Source organism: Marmota marmota, unplaced genomic scaffold, assembly GCF_001458135.2.
Source record: "Marmota marmota marmota unplaced genomic scaffold, marMar, whole genome shotgun sequence".
Classification (NCBI taxonomy): domain Eukaryota; kingdom Metazoa; phylum Chordata; class Mammalia; order Rodentia; family Sciuridae; genus Marmota; species Marmota marmota.
Genome location: NW_026000082.1, coordinates 14,901,298 through 14,921,182, shown reverse-complemented (window position 1 = coordinate 14,921,182; position 19,885 = coordinate 14,901,298). Strand labels below are relative to the sequence as shown.

General features: G+C 32.4%; 1 protein-coding gene across 1 annotated transcript in view; it reads right to left on the bottom strand.

Moving 5' to 3' along the window:
- The window catches only part of Faf1 (Fas associated factor 1), a 375,874-nt gene that overhangs the window by 111,246 nt on the left and 244,743 nt on the right, over positions 1 to 19,885 (bottom strand). Inside the window, exons 9-12 of the mRNA XM_015485020.2 lie at positions 15,428 to 15,523; positions 9,808 to 9,934; positions 8,763 to 8,826; positions 7,504 to 7,585 (exon numbers count right to left, since the gene is read on the bottom strand). Of these exons, the coding sequence (XP_015340506.1) occupies positions 7,504 to 7,585; positions 8,763 to 8,826; positions 9,808 to 9,934; positions 15,428 to 15,523 (369 nt within the window). The remainder of the gene's footprint in view (positions 1 to 7,503; positions 7,586 to 8,762; positions 8,827 to 9,807; positions 9,935 to 15,427; positions 15,524 to 19,885) is intronic.

Below are 19,885 nucleotides of genomic sequence, written 5' to 3'. Positions count from 1 at the left end.
ACATATTAATATGGTTTTAATCTGCATTATATTATGATATATGAATCATGTTTTTGTATTGAGCCAAAGCTTTTCTGTGAAATACGTATTTATGTTGCTAGTCGATGCTATAAGAGCCTTTTTCTTATTGATTTTTGGAGTTCTTCAAGAGTAATTAGCTCTTTCTGGTATGAATTTTCAACAATGTTATTCTTTACATTTTGTTAAACACTTCAAATAGAGTGGGAGAGAAATAGAATACTAGAAGATACATGTGTATGAAAAGGTACAAAGAATAGGTTGTGAAATTTAGAGCCACAAAGTTTGTAAACTATGATGTCCTACAATTTTCTAATCATTGCTCAACATACAATATATATGCAATATATATGCACTATATATGTGCAATAGCTGCACATATACAAATATGCACCAGATCAGTCTGTCACTTTATCCAATCCATCTTGCCAACTGCTACCATATCACTATTCCTTTTGTGTATTATAGCCCTGACAATATAATCCTCTTCAAAATCTTTCAAAAGCTAACCAATGCCTAATAAAAATGACAAAATGTATTCATAGCTGGCATTCATAGATTTCTGTGATGATTCCCTTTCCCATACTTTTCTCTTGCCCTATCACTTATTGTTTTCCTACCTATATCCTATATTCTAGTAAATAGGCCTATTCATCTTCTCTAACATGCATATTTGAATAACTTATCTATGTGAGGATTCATTTTAGCTCCATTTCAGAGAAAACAAAGGGGAGACTTAAAAAGCAAATTGGTATTAGGGCTTAGTTTCAAATCCAGATTTGTCGTGATTTGAAGCAAACTATCTCAAATAAATTTCACATACATTACAAAGATGTTTTACACAGTAAGCATTAATATTTTGTTAAACAACATTGTGAGGTATGTATTATACTTCAAAGTCTTAAATATAGAAATTAATGCTTGGGGAGGTAGAGTAACCTGGTTAACAGTACACACCTATTTAGTAGCAACTAGTAAATGGGAAGGAGTCAGAATTCAGACCTAATAATTCTCTATCATGCCCCTTACTATTAAGATAGAATGTTTTAAGATTAGATTTGGAGCAGATTTCTTGAACTTACATATGAAATACTTAGAGATCTAATTTGCTTTACATCCTTTTTAAATAGGTAATATGAATAAAAAATACTTTCTAGGGCTTGGGATGTAGTTCAGTGGTAGAGCACTTGATCTGCATGGGAAAGGCCCTAGGCTTAATTCCCAGTACCATAAATCACACACACACACACACAACAACAACAACAAAACTTTCTAGGACCAGGATGGCCCTTTGGGAGAAATGATGCAAATATGGATAAAACTCATGAGGGAAAATTTCTTTTGATATTTTCCTAAATTTACCAATACCATTTTTAAAAGATGACATGAATAGCAGTAAATAAGGAAGAAAGTTTCTCATGGCAGCATATATTAAAACTAATAAAATTTTGACTAATTTATAATGCTTCATAGCATGATTTTAATGAGGTCATTAAAAATTTTTATAGTTTTAAGACCTTATGATTAAATTAAAGAATTAATGATACATTCTAAATGGTGCTAATAATATACTGTTTCATGGAACATCTAAGTATACAACAGCATATTTGGTGTAGCTGTACTTATGTTAGTTTTCCAACTGACATACATGTTTACTGATTTCTTTTTTAACAATCACTTAAAAAACACATTTAATAGGGTTTACTTTCAAGTTTGGAATTATGTGGTAAGTTTCATATTATACTTCAAGTGCATTTGTATTATTTTTTTCACCCACAAAAAACATTATTTGTGTATTTTTCTAAAAAAAAAATATTAGCATCATAGGTCTTGTCTTACACATGTGCAAAAGATCCTGTACTAGCTGACATACAAAATTACTGTAAAAAAGAAATTGTCCTGCATTTAAAGAATTTAAACTTAAAAGGTACCACAGACAAGAGTTGATTGGGTATATTTTCCAAAGCATAGAGAAGTTTATTTGCTTGGTCTTCTGGATGATAGGATGCTAGAAACTCAACAACTAGAGCTATGGACTCAGATTTATGTAGTACTTATTTTTCTTAAAAGACTTTGATAAAAGATAAAAGCTAGATTTCTTTCAACCTAACCTAAGGCAGTATAAATAGCACTACTATAAAATAGGCTGATATAAAATATATATACATTAATATATATTTAATTATTATAATATATATTATATACATACACATATATATTAAAACTTAATAAATAATTAGCACTATTAAAATGAAGTATGCATTATAGTGATGGAAATGCTCATAGGGGTTCTCAAAAATTCCTTTCTGGAACTGTCCTTAGAGCTAGTTCATAAACTGAATAAGAAAACCAGTCTTTTTTTATTTGTTTAAAATTGCTAAATAGCACCTTCTATCTTAGCCACAGTGTTGATACTATCCATAATTAATGATACTAATTATGGATAGCATCATTTAATCCTTAATCATATGAAGTAGATATTCTCATCAACTCCTTGTTTCCCCTCTCCCCAGATTAGAAATAGGCTCATGACTTATTTGGGGTCATGGAGCTATCAAGTAGAAATCAAGATCTGAGTACTCTTTAACTTACGTATGATATTTAGAAAAAGTGTTGGGCCTGAAGTCAGACCTAGGGACTCTAAAAGGATTACTGATATCAAAGCTCAGTATCCCAAAGGGATGCCTGGGAAAGAAACTATCTTCATATGGAAGATAAGCCCTGGCACTGGGATTTTTATTGCTCTTGATTTTTTGTTAGTATAAATGTTTAACTGTTCTCCAGGGTACTTTTTGTTGTGTAGAAGAAGAAAATTCATCAGGGGTAAAGCCATGAGAGGAACGGAGCCTATCAAGAGAAACAGAATCTTCTTTGGAAATTCCTAGGGAATCATGTTATAGCCAGTGGTAACTCTTTTGCAAACTTAATTAAGGAGGATAACACTGGTTCTCACTTATCTAAAGATACATTACAAGATCTACTAAAATTATTTTTTAAATGTCAGCTAATGCTAGAGAATCATAGTCCCCTCCATGAGTGGCCCTCAGTGATTTTCCCAGTTCCATTCCGTGCAAAGCAACTGGGTTTTTATTTATTTATTTTTGCTCCACTAATAACAAACTGATTTTATTTCCCTCATTTTAATCTGTCATTGAACTTATTTTAAATTTTTACAGAATTCTGTTACTTGCCTAAGTTTTTTTTTTAATCTTTTAGGATTCATATCATTGTTATCTCCTCTAGAAATCACCCCCCTGCTGCCAGAACTTCTATGGTAGATGAGGAACCCCTTATAGCAAATTGTATTATATGGATCTGTTTTATATTGTCTTCTCTCTGCTAGATTATCGAGGGCAGGAAATCTCTATATCCCAGATCCTTAGGGGGCATGTGATAAATATTTATAACTTTCAACTGGATGAGCATCCTTCATAGTTAAGAGCAAGAAAGGAAATCATAAAGTTGATCAACCTGTTAACAGAAGTCAAAACTTTCGTCATGATACACTTAAAACAAACACAGAACTTTAGAACACCTGCTTTGCTGAAGTTGGAGCTTTGCTTTGGACAGTACTGCAAACTCCTCAAGAAAAAGGAAGAAAATTATGAACACTCTCACCAACAAGTACTCTCAAATGAAATCACTGTGAAGCAGTTTTCATTAAGATGGATTGAATGTGGCATCGTGAGAAACACTTTATCAAATGTAGTGTTTTACTTAGTGATTAACTATATACCAGTTGATGAAGCTCCCCAAATCCTTTGTAATCCCACCACTCCAATAAACATTTAATGAGTATATAAGTTCAAAAAGCCTAGCAGAGGATTTAAACCTTCAATCTTGTTTTTATTTACTCTTGGAACTCAATTTCTCACTTTCATTGAAGAAAGCGGTACGAGACTCATCTGTTGCCCTGGTAAAATTAATGTGCCTCCCACAGTTTAAATTAAACATGTGATATTTAAGAGGAAAGAAATTTAGTAAGAGTGCCACAGTATAAGTCAAACTTGCCTTAGAATGTTTGAACACCAGTAAACTGTTTTCTTAAAAATGGTTCTTTCAGAATATTTTAAAAATAATATTGAATAAGATTTGTCTTAATTCTCAAAGGTGAAATATGAAAAGTAGAGATGAAGTTTGATAACTGAATTATAAAGTATAGTAGGTAGCAGTCAAAACTGAAATATTATCATAGAGTAAACCATACTTACCTATCCTGGAACGTATGAGCTCAGATTTGGCCACTACTACTTACTGTTGACATGTCTGAGTAAGTCATGTAGATTTTCAGAGTTTCCTCATCTCTAAAATGAGACTATGGGTACTAAATGTCCCTATCTCACAGGTTTGTAATAGGTTTCAAATAATCATATATATGTGTAATATATATATTATATATATAATAATCATATATATACTTATATATATAATACACATATATAAAACATATATGAAATGTTTTATAAACCACAGAGCCTTATAGAAATCACAGCATTATTATTATTATACTATACACATACAACTAAAAAGGGATATGTACAATATATTTTGATGGCTATATTAAATGTACCAGCTTAGATTTAATTTTAGATTGTTTATCCATCATAGGGTTACATTTTACTTAATTTAGAGAAAATGTAATGAACTATGCATAAACTGTTCTCTAACTTGAAAATGAGAAATGAGAAAAGGAAAAAACCCTGAACAAGGGGAGAAAAATAAAGATGTGTTAGCAAACCAGACAGGTTAGTGAATTTTGGTAGGAATTTAATATGAAGCAAAACATTTAATTATATAAGCCAATGACTTTCATTTTCTAAAACACCTAGACACTAATAAAAACCAAACTATCAATTGTTTCATTAGAAATACCCAGGATTTAATAAATAAGAGCTTATGCTCCTTTGGGGATTATCAGTGAGAATAAATCTAAATGCCAATTTACTGTACAAGATACTTAGTGAAAGTTTTTTTGTTTATAATATACTGTATATTTAAATATCTGCATTTAAAACTATAATGTGTGAAGTATACATAGTATATCTTAAAAAGCATTTGAAATAGGATTTTTCAAATATCTAATTAGTTTAAATTATGAAAGGCCCTAACATTTGCTTAGCAATCTTGCTTGAAAGCAGAAATATATCCAAATACACTTTTATTGAGGAATGAGTTGAAAAATAGACTATTTAAATCTATAATTAGATACTCAAATATGTTTATGACCAACAGTGTAAATAAATATAATAGCATGGCCATACAATGAAAGATTCCACAATCATTAAAATCTGTGTTATAATATTTAGCATTACTTACAAAGAATTCTTATAAAAAGTGAATACCTGAATCTAAAAAAGTTTTTAGAACTAATATCAAATTTTTTTCAGGAAATACAGACTGAGGAACAAGGTAAATAATTTCACAAGGAAACAATCACACAAATCCAGAATTTGGAACAATCTACAAGTCATCTGGCCTGATTTCTTCACAAAACAAATGTCATGGAAAAAAAGGGAGAGCTGATGCTTGCTTAAAACAGACTTAGGAAATCTAACATTCAAATACAATTTATGATCGTTCAGAAGAGTGTGGTTCAAAAAACCACTAAAAACTATCTATATTCTGGGGACAACTACTGAAGTTTGAATATGTATTGGATATTAAAGAATGATTGTTAATTTTTTTCATGTGATTAAGTGCGAGTATCACGACTTTTGTAAAATACATGCTGAAGTTTTCAGGGGTAAAGTGTGATGCTTATAATGTACTTTCAAAAGGTTCAGTCAAAAATAATGAATATGAGATTACTAAATGTTTTATGTGGTTTTGGTTTTAATAACTTTAAAACTTTTGTTTTAGTTATTTGTATTTATTTTCCATTTGTTTGTATGAATTTTAAGAAGTAATTTTGTGAGTGTGTGGTGCTGGGGATAAATGCAGGTTCCCAGGCATGTTAAGCATACACTCTACTACCAAGCTATATCTGCAAAATTTACTTAATGCTGAAGTCAACATTTGCCATTTTTCATCACTGAAGAATTAAAATAAAAAGTCATCTAAAAATATTCACCAAAATTATAAATCCAAATTTAAATAATTAATTTACAAATGCTGTTGTTTTGTCAGATTATAGCAAACTTTTCAAAGCATTCAGAGTTTGGGATGCCCATATATGAAAAAAGCACATATGGCAAAAAATTTCATTATTAATAAATCTAGATGAATTTTTACTGTATTATTACTTCTACTGCCTCCTATATTGAATTGTTTAATAGTAAAAAGTTAAAACACTATAAATAATATAGAAGAAATGGTTGTACAATATTAAAAAGTAAAAACCGATTATAAAAGGATTGTAATGACTCAATTGTATTAAATACCCACAAACACATTCACTCAAACTTAACATAAAAAATGCAGAGTATGTATTAGAAAGTTAATCATTAAAAGATGTTAGAAAACATTCTATTTGTTTTGTAGTATTTTCCATAAACCTTCATTTATGAAACCATAAATATATAAACAGAATGATGCATTTCCTTAAAAATAATAGGTACTTACATAGATTTAATTGTTAAGGGGTACTTCACCTTTAAGGGTAAAGAACAATTTGCTCCTTAATTTGCTTCATTATCTGTCAGACATACCTCTAGCTTTGATTACTAATTATCATTTTGGAATTAAATCTTAAAAATATTTGTTTTAAAATGAATTTTCTTTACATCAGAATTTAATATAAATTAGTATACAGAGGACTCAGAGGCACAATTAAACTCTATTTTCAAAATTCTTTGCCTTCTTTAATTATAACACCTTCCCCAGAACACACCACCCAGCCCAGAGTATCTCTTATTCAAAATGCTTAGGACCAGAAGTGTTTTATATTTTGGAGTTTTTCAGATTTGGAAATTTAGATAGACTTCACTGGTTGAGAATACCTAATCCAAAAATCTAAAATATGAAACACTCCATTTTGGATTTTAGATTGTTGGAATAGTGATGCTCACCCTGTGTGTGTGTGTGTGTGTATGTGTGTGTGTGTGGTTTCATACTATCCAAGGTTTCAGACACTCACTAGGGGTCTGGGAAAACAGGCCTCACAGATAATTATTACACGGAATAATAATTTTGAGAAAAGACTTATGGGCAAATCCTGTATCAAGAACTTCTCATTCATGTAACTAAAAAGAATACTAAATTATAGCCAGGTCCCTTGTCAGTATGTTTGCTTTCCCCCCTATAAAAAAAACCCCTAATATAGAATTTGACATGTCTTCTATAAAGACCAGCAGTACTCTATTACACTAATCCTCCCTTTGAAATGGGCATCTTGGTGAAGATTAGGTCTTCACCTAATTGATGAACCAGAAGCAAAATCAAGACTTCAACCTCAAAACAAAAATAGAAAACATTAAGCATTGCCTCAGGCCTAGTGGTAAACATGTGGGTTGTATTTTTAAACAGAACAGGCAAGATTGCACTTACATCTCGGGCTTTCACATAGAAGGCCTCTTGAAAAGCAGCTTCTAATGAGCCAATAAAAAATACAGGATGGCAGTCACCATATCTACAGGAAAAATTAAGTCTATTAGTTAATATACATTTCAAATTCATTTCAAAATTCTCAAGTCTAATCAATGGGCTAGGTAAAGTTGGGCTAATGTCTATTGCAGACCAAATATTAAACTATGTTTTTAAAAGCTTGGAAGTGAGCTTCATTACTTTTTTCAATTCTTCCTGGTCTATACTAATATTAGAACACTATCTAGCAAGTGAATTTCCAAAGTGCTATGAGCTGGGTGTGGTGGTGCACACCTGTAAGCCCAGCAGATCAGGAGGCTGAGGCATGAGTATCACAAGTTTGAGGCCAGTCTCAATAAATTAGCTAGACTCTGTCTCAAAACAGAAATGAAAAGGACTGGGGGGGGGGGGGTGTAGCTGAGGGGTACAGCAACCCTGGAGTCAATTCCCAGTACCAAAAAAAAAAAAAAAAGAAAGAAAGGAAAAAGAAAAGAAAGTTATGAGTAACCATGAATTTGCTCAATTATAAGGAGCAAATTCTTGGTTACTCACTTATAAAAGTAAGATTATACTATTATGTTAATTTTAAGTTCCCACTTTAGTTCACATATTTAAAAATTCCAATGCAAAAGGGGGAAATGGTTTCTTATAGTGCCAATATTATATTTCATCAGAAAATAACACGGAAGAGAAATATACTTTATATCAAACTGAAGGTTAAATAGTAATCCTCTTTATATTTTAATACCTCAGCACTCCCCCAGGTACGTAAAACATTATATTATAGTTTTAAAAAAAGAAATGGTAAAGAACTCCAAAATAAAAATCAAAAGAAAAAAATTCACTTCCATTTAAAAATTTTAAATTATCCTTTTACTTAACATTGTTTTACAGATTTTGTGTGTGTGTGTGTGGGTTGGTTTGTCTATTCTAGTATATACTAAAAATCATAACCTGTATGGTATTCCTTTGGGGGAATATAATAAATATATTAAAATTAGTGATCAATTTCTTAAACTTCTATAAAGACATAGTGAAGTGGCATAAATGATGTATTAGTTATCTCACACTAAACAATGTGTTTCTCTATCAGCACTACATAAATTGATAAACATATCCTTTGAGGAGAAATTTTAAACAATTTATGATTAAAATTGGCCTAAAAGAAAACCACAGTAGCATAAAAGAACATTAATTTTATATAGTTAATGTCCTAACCCTACCTTGAAGAAAACTCTGCTGTAAATTGTAATAAGGCATCTCCTTCATTTTCTGCGTTTTCTGGCACTAAAAAACAAACAAAAGAAAAAACAAAAACAAAAAAAAAAAACAAAACAAATAGACACAAAAAACAAACCACATAACATCTAATCCCACATATAAGAAATATATTTAATCAATAAAGAGGAAATAAAATTAAGTTTTAGCTTCTGCGATATACCTGAGGGAACATTTTAACTCTATATACATTAGAAGATTTCATCAAACCAGAATCAAAAAGAACCTTTAAAAAATTTCAGGCTCATAAATTTTGGAAATTAAAAGATACAATCCTGTTAAGCATCTAAAATACGTGCCAGTTGTCAATTAGGATTTCAATGTTTTCTTGAAATAGACATTTGTGATTAAATTATATGAAAAATATGAAGTTATTTTAAATACCCCATTCAAACAATGAGGTTTGAAAATTGTTAATTTTATGTAAATACTACATGTATTTATGCCCACAGGATGTCCCTAATTTCATGGAGCAAATGGGCCATTTATGAATTTACTTTAATGATCATTTTGCATAAAGCATTTCTTTTTTTCTATAGTATGCATTTCGCAAGTGCAAATTAGAAAGATGGTACATTTACTTTACTTTTGTTTTCCCTTCCAAAGATGGGTACCGGCAAATGAAAAAGTAGTATTACTAGTCTTCACACTGATATCTCTGACAGATGTGGGGAACAAGTACCAGTCACAGAAATTACAGTTGCCTCTTAATCAATCTCTAGGTTTCAAGAGAAGAGAGAGAGAGAGTCAGAACTATACATATGAAATAAGTTACATTCCTTTTTTTGGATAATTTTTACTAATGTGTTGAGAATTTCTAGGCTTAATAAAACTGAAAGGCTCTGATTCTAATGAAGAATGACCACTCATTTTATTTTCTCTCTCCAAACCTAAGGATCAGTAAAAGGGTTTCCAGTTCATTGTTTCTTTTAAGTTTGAATACTAAAAGGGAGATTATAATGTTGGCCCCAAAGAGCTATTAATACTCACTCATTGGAGATTTTCTCAGGGCAGATGACGCCATGCCGAATACTTCTCCATCATCCACCCCAAATTCTGTAGCATCTTCAAAGTCATCTCCATCGCTATCACTAACCATATGAACATCGGTGCTTTGCTATTTAAGAAAAGTCCTGATTAGATACATATTGACTTTAGCATATCAAATTTTAAAGTTATATGATCACAGTAGGACATTAGTTTTATAAAAGTTTTATCAAATAAGAAGTCACCTTTACTAGAGTAATGCTTAATATTTTTTATTTTTAGGCTCATAAACATTTCTAAACTTGGTATAAAACCTGTAAACCAAAGGTTGGAGACTGATAAAAAAATGAAGGACACTTATAAACTCAAGGAAGACAGGTATCTTTGTTTTACCCTCAGCCTATAGTACACAACTAAGAGCTCAATAAATAAGGAAATAGGTACACCTTGAAAAATCAGAATCAAAGTAAGCTATGTTTCTCAAAAAGATCATACTAACCTATATTTGGCAGGTAAAAGTAAAAGCATTTTCTTTCTTTCTTTGTACTAGGGATTGAACCCAGGGGTGTTTTATACATTTCCAATCCTTTTAATTTTTTTTTTTTTTTTTTTTGGTACTGGGGATTGAACTCAGGGGCACTTGACCACTGAACCACATCCCCGACCCTATTTTGTATTTATGTAGAGACAGGGTCTCATTGAGGTGCTAAGTGCCTCACCATTGTTGAGACTGGCTTTGAACTCGAAATCCTTCTGACTCAGCCTCCCAGCCCTTGGGATTATAGGCATGCACCACCAAGTAAAGCCATACTCAAGTATTAATGCCCAGAATGATGATATTTTTTCTCTTGTCTTTAAGACAGTCCAATTCTTTCAATAGACAAGGTAAATAAGAAATATATTTGTTCATGCATTAATGAGTGGTGTTTATCTTAAGCCATTAACTTGCTATTCTGACTCAACCATTATTTCTCATAAAAGTCTTGGTTCTATACACAATCCTAACCCTCCCTTTGTTCTGTAGAGCTGGATCTCCTCCTTGTTTATGCTATTCAACAGCTTAAAAATTTAAGATCCGGGCTGGGGATGTGGCTCAAGTGGTAGCGCGCTCGCCTGGCATGCGTGCGGCCCGGATTCGATCCTCAGCACCACATACAAACAAAGATGTTGTGTCCACCGAAAAACTAAAAAATAAATATTTAAAAAAAATTCTCTCTCTCTCCCTCTCTCCCTCTCTCTTAAAAAAAATTCAAGACCCCTTCTTTTTTTAAATATTTATTTTTTAGTTGTAGTTGGGCACAATATTTTTATTTCACTTATTTATTTTTATGTGGTGCGGGGGATCCAACCCAGGGTCTAGCACTTGCCAGGCAAGTGCTCTACTGCTGAGCCACAACCCCAGCCCCACCCCTTCTTATTTTAAAGGAGGAAGTTTCCTTTTCAAACAATACACTATAAGACAATTGCCCTTGAATTCCTTCTGTGTTTCAAATATCCTCAGCATGACTTTCCCTTTAACTTTGTGGCTTAAAGAAGTAAAGGTTCAAATCTAAAAGATCCACTATGTGTTCCTTTACAATGCTTTACCATGCACAGGTAAGTGGAATAAGCAAAGGACCAGCATGACAACCTTACATCCTCTGTCAGCTAAATTATCATCTACCCTTTACTTTGTTTTACCTAGGATTTACCTCTCCCTTAGTTCTGTCTAGGATTCATCTCTCCCTGAGAAGCATAGGTTAATAAATATCAGGGTTAAGGGACATGGGAGAGGACTATTCCTTTTTTCTTTTCTATCCCTTTTATCTTACTGTCCCACATCTATCTTCCTTTTCCAAATTCTCTTTCTCCAAATTCAGTTTTCAATCAAATAATATCCTCTTTTCTTAACAATATAATTTTTACTTTCTCTATGTGACTCTATAACCCATTATTCATTCAGTCATCACAAAAAATAGAATATCCCAATCTCTTAAAATCCTAGAAAAAGAGGAGCTGGGGCTGGGGTTCAGGCTCAGCGATAGAGTGCTTGCCTCACACGTAAGGGGTGCTGGGTTCAATCCTCAGCACCACATAAAAATAAATAAAGATATTGTGTCCATCTACAATAAAAAAATAAATTTTAAAAATCCTAGAAAATGAAATCCTACAACCATATCATCTTTAAAGGGAGGTATATAAAAAGCCAATTTTGTTGAAAAAAGTATATTTCAAATATGAATTATTGAAGTATCTGCAAGAATGAGGTACTTAATTATGTATAAGGAACTCCCAATCTTTTCATATTTTCTTATCAGACATCTAACAGGTTAGGAAAAGCTTTTTCTAAAAAGTGAGATAAATAATCTTTTTTTTTCCCATTAATATTTGCTGAGGAGAACAGATAATATCTTGGTATCAGTCATGAAAGCTCGAAGATTCTTTAAATCTAGAAGCTATTTATTCAGAATTTTAAAAACACCTAACATTTAAAACATTCTATTTCAGCTATATATTGCATTCATTTAGTCTCTTTATCATTCAACAAACATTTATAAAGCCCAACATTTGGACTTGTGTGAAAGATAGTCTGTCTTCTTTATAAGCACTATACAGATAATTATAATATAGAGTGATAAGTAATAAAACAAGTAAATTCAGAGGAAAGTACCTAATTTATTAGAGGTAGGAGGAATCAGAGAAAACTTCCTGGAGGGGATGATAACCAAACTGTTTGAGACAAAAACTTAGAACATGTAACTGTCATTAAAGCAAGCTTATAATTGAAGTAGATGTGCCCTGAAGCAGACATTCACCAACTACCTATTATGCTGAGGCACAAGTTAAAAAGTTAGGAATACAGAGATAAAATATGGTTCTAGCATTTAAGAAATTCCCATTCTATAAAATTATATTACTTGCTGGTAAACTTATAGGACTGGAGGACATCATGCTAAGTGAAATAAGTCAGGGGATGAATGTTTTCTCTCATTCGAGGAAACTAGAGGGGGTGGGGGAGATGGCTCATATAAATAGAAAGGAAACCATAGGGAAGAGAGAGGGGAGAGCAGAGTGGAGACTTATCAGACACGGTGGGCATAACTTTTATAGTTTGAAGTGTGACAGCAAAACTCACAGGAATTTCTTTTTCCTTTTTCAAAGTTTAATGGAAGAGTCATTCTTATTGCAAATCTTAGCAACTACAGCATACAATTTTTAAATTTTTACTTATTTATTTATTTTTATATGGTGCTGAAGATTGAACCCAGTGCCTCACACATACTGGGCAAGTGCTATACCACCGAGCCACAACCCCCGCCCCAGGCCTGTAGGATATTAAAAGGTAATATCTTAATTCTGTTCCATGTCTACAGGTAGTAATTCTATGCCTAACTTTGACCTTGGTTATAAGGGGATGGTAAAGCAAACATAGACATTACAGTTTTTTTCATTTAAAAAATATTCAAGCTGGGTCTGGTGGCGCACACTTATAATCCCAGCATTTTAGGAGGTTGAGGCAGGAGGATCACAAGTTTGAGGCAAGCCTCAGCAACTTTATGAGACCATCAGCAACTTAGCATGACCCTGTCTCAAAATAAAATCTGAAAAGGCCGGGGGGAATAGCTCAGTTGTACAGTGCTCTAAGTTGAATCCCCAATACCAACAACAACAAATTATTCAATCAAAGCTGGGGGTGAATCTCAGTATTAGAGTGCTTATCTAGCATTAGCAGGGCCGGGTTCAGTTGCAGTATTGGGATACTGCAAATACATCAATAAAAAAACAATACATATACAAAAATAAAAAGTACTTAATGAACTCTTACTGTGAGAAGTTATCACCATCATTTTAAATGAATATGAATATATATGCACCGAGCATCAGAGCACCTAAATGTGTAAGGCACACTTTAATAAGGAGTAAAACAGAGTGTATGTAATACAGTAATAGTAGGGGAATTCAATATCCCACTTTCAGATCATCCAAGTCAAAAATTATTGAAGAAACATTAGATTTACACTATATACCTTAGATGTGTATAAGAGACAGATACAGATAATTATAATATAGAGTGATAAGTAATAAAACAAGTAAATTCAGAGGAAAGTACCTAATTTATTAGAGGTAGGAGGAATCAGAGAAAACTTCNTTTCCTTATTAAGTCTAGAACTCTTACCTTTTTCCCTAAAGGAAATACTTTACAGCTTCACTTAGTCTCTTAGGCCAATGTGGTCTAAGGTATATAGTGTAAATCTAATGTTTCTTCAATAATTTTTGACTTGGATGATCTGAAAGTGGGATATTAAATTCCCCTACTATTACTGTATTACACTCTGTTTCACTCCTTATTAAAGTGTGCCTTACACATTTAGGTGCTCTGATGCTCGGTGCATATATATTCATATTCATTTAAAATGATGGTGATAACTTCTCACAGTGCATAGTAAGAGTTCATTAAGTACTTTTTATTTTTGTATATGTATTGTTTTTTTATTGATGTATTTGCAGTATCCCAATACTGCAACTGAACCCGGCCCTGCTAATGCTAGATAAGCACTCTAATACTGAGATTCACCCCCAGCTTTGATTGAATAATTTGTTGTTGTTGGTATTGGGGATTCAACTTAGAGCACTGTACAACTGAGCTATTCCCCCCGGCCTTTTCAGATTTTATTTTGAGACAGGGTCATGCTAAGTTGCTGATGGTCTCATAAAGTTGCTGAGGCTTGCCTCAAACTTGTGATCCTCCTGCCTCAACCTTCCAAAAAGGTTGGGATTATAAGTGTGCGCCACCAGACCCAGCTTGAATATTTTTTAAATGAAAAAAACTGTAATGTCTATGTTTGCTTTACCATCCCCTTATAACCAAGGTCAAAGTTAGGCATAGAATTACTACCTGTAGACATGGAACAGAATTAAGATATTACCTTTTAATATCCTACAGGCCTGGGGCGGGGGTTGTGGCTCAGTGGTATAGTACTTGCCCAGCACGTGTGAGGCACTGGGTTCAATCCTCAGCACCATATAAAAATAAATAAATAAGTAAAAATTTAAAAATTGTTAAAAAAATATCCTACAGGCCTAAACAGACATACAGAGGCACATACATAGCATGTTCCATCTTATCTGCCTCATTGCTTTGTTTCCACAGCACCCTTGTGTGTACTGCTGTCACTAAAGTTTTTATATTATGTCGTCATTACCAATTTACAGATCTATTATCCTTCATATAGGTACATTGTTTTTCATCTTTATTATCCAAATGCAGACATATCTGGTTCATAGAAGGTATTCTAACTCAATGAGTTAAAGGACCTCCAGAATCAATCCCAATAAATGTAGTCAACTACACAGCAGAGAAAAAAAAAAAAATAAAACTCTTTGTTAACCTGACAGCTCTAAGTAAAAATTATTTCAAACAATCAATCTGAATTTTGTCTATTGAAATATGAAACTAACAGAACATGAAGGAACACATTAGCAATAACCTTGCATGGAAAGTTTCTGCCTTCAGGAATTTACTGAGGCTTTATTCATGCTACATTAACTTTACCAATGCATTGTTGTGGCAGATAAAAAGAATAGGAAGTAGGCAAGTGGGTGGAGAATATAGGCCTTCTGAAAAGCTAACAAACAGGCTTACTTCTTCTGACTGCTCCCGAGTCTGTGCAGGTGAAGATCTTCTTCCCACAGTAAGTCGGTGGCAGGGATAAGAGATCCCTGATTCAGCAAGACACATCTGTGGAAAGTAAACACATCACTGATAAACAAAATGTGGCCATGTATCACAAAAGACTTAGTTTTTGTCATTATTTTTGAATCTAGATTAGAAAGCTTACTCTGGTAGCCTGAGTATATATTACATTACCAAGAATGCTTTGGAATCTTGAAGATTTTCTACATATGGTATATGTACATATATATTACGGTAGCCAACGATAATTTTCATTAGATGATAGAGCAGGGCTCCAGAAAACTGTAACACATCAAAAATATGGCAATCACACACACCCTCTAATACCAGTATGTATCTGCTACTTTTTAGATTAGTAGAATAATACCTTAGTTTTATAACTCTCAGGGTAGTAAGGGTACATATGAAGAGTATCTGCTACAGGCATTTTTTGTTTTTAATTAAGATACATTTAAATTTTTACATGTTTCAGTATTAGCATACCTTAAGGAAAATAAAAAATGAAATATAATTTGAAAAAAAAGTCTAATACAAGCAAGTTTATATGGCAAAAATTCATTAATGATAATTTTAGGTAACATAACTACTACAGTGCATGTTATATATGGTATATTCTGTGTCAGGCATTTAATTTGCCTATCAACAGGTTATTTATATTTCATTCATTTTTTATTATATAGAAGAATTAAAACAATATTAAGAGCTGGGGTGTAGCTCAGTGGTAGAATGAATGCTAAGCATGTGTGAGACCCTGGGTTCATCTCCAGTACCAGAAACAAAGAAAATATTAAATAGTCCAAAGAGGGTGTTTTTTCTTGGTGTAGATAAAATGGCACTTAGGTGATGATGGAACTTAGGTGATGATGATATAAATAAATTTCTTTTATTATTAGGAATAAAATGGAATTCTCTAGCACACTAAAAACATCATTTGGAATATTAGGGGGAGGTATGAATTACATTGATATATGATGAAATCAAATAAATTCAGAGAGAATAGCACAAGAGTTACACATAACTAGAATTCAAAAGTGTTTAATCAAGTTAATTATCTTAAAACAACTATTGGAATGGAAAATAGAAATTTCATATAACTCTCCAGGTATTATCAATCATGTGAGTTGTGCATTGTTGTACAGATTGTACTGTTTGGTTATATTATCTTTCTTTTAGTCTGGTTACAGGTTTCTGTTTTCTTACTTTTGCATCAAAATATATTGAGATTATACTGTACAAAGGCTAGAAGACTTAATTAATAATTAAAAAGTGCAAAACTTCATTAATTCTGAATATTTTTATTCAATCATATGCACCAACATAATTGTCACAATTGAGTCTATCTACTTATTTCTCTTTAATACAAGCAAAAACAAGCTAAGTTAGATAAAAAGCATAGACTAAATTTCAACATGTTACTTTCACAATAGTTTTCACTTGAAAAAAGTCCATTTCTTCTACTCTTAAATCCTCTGGTAATAAAACAGCAATGATAGTAAATGTCACTGACAATCAGAAGCAATGTGATATAATGGAAAGAGACCTGGACCAGAAGCCAGAAGACCTTGATTCAAGTACTGCCTACCCTCCTGATCTTAGGAAAGTCATTTCTCTTTTCCACAGATTTCTTGTTTATTGATTGAGGTGAGTAATTTCTGCCCTGACCACCTCACTGGACTTTTTTTTTTCCGAAGGTTTAAATGTGATAAGGTAAGTAAAAGCTGGCTTTGAAACTGTACAGTATTAGGCAGAAGATTTGTTATAATTGTAATGATCATTATTTTTAGTCTTCTACTGTGCTGGCCTTTGAAAGCAGGTTAATTGTGTATAAATTAAAAAGAAAAAAATGCATATTTAAAGGAGTTGGAGGAAAACACTAAAAATACACTGTACTATAATAGTATAAGGGGGCTCTTCAATGGGTTTGCCCCCAGAGTTATCAACATTAACCTTCCCCATACGTACTACTAATTATTACTGAAAATAAGAGGAGAGAAGATAGTAGCACTTTCTCCTTTATCTACCAGTAATGAAATAAGTCTCTGCATCACTCCTGCTTTTGGATTTTTGAGCTAAAAAAATTAAAGGATTTAGATTTTCTAAGTTACTAGATGTCTAGGACTGATTTAAAAAAAAAAAAAGGCATGATGTTTGTTTTGTTTTAAGGAAACATCTATACCAGTTCATCAGACAAGAGATGCACTAAGAAAAAGAAATAGAAGTTGGGTAAGGATTGGTTTATATCTTTACCAGGCAGTCTCTCTCTGTAGGACTGTGGATTATTTGAAATGAACACTAATCACTCAGAAAGTGATATCAAAAAGTCAAGGCTAGATTAAATGTTTCCTTGGGACTCATTACTTAAACTTACATAAGTGATAGGAAGTCAGAGATGCCCAGTCCACTTAGGTTAAATCACTCAATTTCCCTATAACTATGGGCAAAATCACTTAGAATTTTTGTACCTTCATTTTCTTATTTAGAAAATGGCATAATATACTGTTGTTAATTTACAAAAGAGACTAATATAATCTGAATGATCACAGAGTTGCTATGAAGATTGAATGAGATAACATGTAAAAGTGAATGATTATGCAATCATAAAGTGTCAACACTATTACATTGGGGGTATTTATTTTGCAACAAATTAGAGAAAGGAAAGAGGAATTGAAGACTTGTTTGATTTTATAGTTGAAGATTACTTTTTAAAAATATAGATTTGGAGGACATATTATCGTAGTTAATTAATCTGTATATCATAGTTACCTTTTATATGGTTATTTTATAATCATAAGATTACTATAACCAACCAGAATGAAGGACTGTGACCAATTTTCAAAATCTATTTTCAGTTTACTTAGCTTTTTTCTGGTAATGTTAGACTGTAATTCTTTATCACTAAAGAAAAGATTCAAAATAGTCTCCCAAGCCAGAGAAGGTGGTACATGCCTATATTGCCAGAGATGTGGAAGTCTGAGGCAGAGGGATCACAAGTTCTAGACCAGGCTCAGCAACTTAGCAAGATCCTAAAAAACTCAGTGAGATTCTGCCTCAAAGTAAATAAAAATGACTACTGAGCTCAATGGTTAAGCCCCAGGATTGAATCTCTTATATTAAAAAGAAAGAGGGTGAGGGGGTTTGTCAATGCAGCTCAGTGGTAAGGTACCCTGGTTTTAATCCCTAGTCCCAATAAAACAAGTCTCAGAAATTCAAAATAAGCATATGTCAACATTTTTTCATTTTATTATTTAATTCTGTATTCTAATAAATGCTGCATATCTGGGAGAAAAAAATCTTCTGGATATGTATAGAGATGAGAGAGATTGGTAGAAGAAACAGAATTTTAGAATCTCTAACCCTGAGAGGCTATGACCTATTGACCTTTTGTGTGATACATTATGTGACTTATAAACCCATGTAGTTATCTTGTGTTCTATGCTTTCCTGGAGAAAAATGTCAATCATATGCACCAACATAATTGTCACAATTGAATCAAACTGCTGAAAAATTATTCTCTACAATGAATTACTCAGAATAAAGTGTTATTGATTTATTTGTCTATTAATTAATATGCACACACCAATTTGTTAGTCAACAGACTAATAGTTTAACTGTATAATACTACAGGTAAAGATGTATTCAGGGTAAAAACCTGAATAGAACTCCAAAACACAAGAGATAATAAAAACACAATATTTCAAACAGCAAAAGTGCATCAGTGGTATAAAAAAAGATCTGATGGTATGTAATTCTTTTCTCCAGCAATCACACTTTTACTTACATTCTTTTGCTACCTAGCTAAATCTTCATACGTAAAAACATTGTCAGGTTACCATAATTTATGAACTAGTAAACTCAACAAAGCTTTCCTACACAAAGAACAATGATTCTGAGCTGGGGTTGTAGCTCAATGGTAGAGAGCTTGCCTAGCACCTTTGAGGCACCAGGTTTGATCCTCAGCACCACATAAAAATAAATAAAATAAAGGTACTGTGTCCATTTACAACTAAAAAAAAATATTTAAAAAAGAACAATGATCCTCATTTGAGTGGATACTATAAATTTAAATCTAAAATTATACTGGAAATAAACACTGGACCCGGCTATATAACAAATCAGAATACAGATAGTATTTGTAACTCAAAGGTAGATCAGACAAAAAACCTTATACTGTAAGCTCTAAGAGAGTAGAAGCAGGGTCTTTTGAGTGTTTTCCTAGTATTTTCCCAAATACTTGAATTTGAACTACAATATACTGTTTGGAAAAGATAAATTATCCTGAAATAATCTCAGTCAATCAGATTTCAGATGATTATACAGCTTACCTGGAAGATTGATGAATAAAGGGGGGCAAGGTTATTTACTATCAATTTCATGATTATCCCTAGAGGTCTGTCCTTAAACATACAA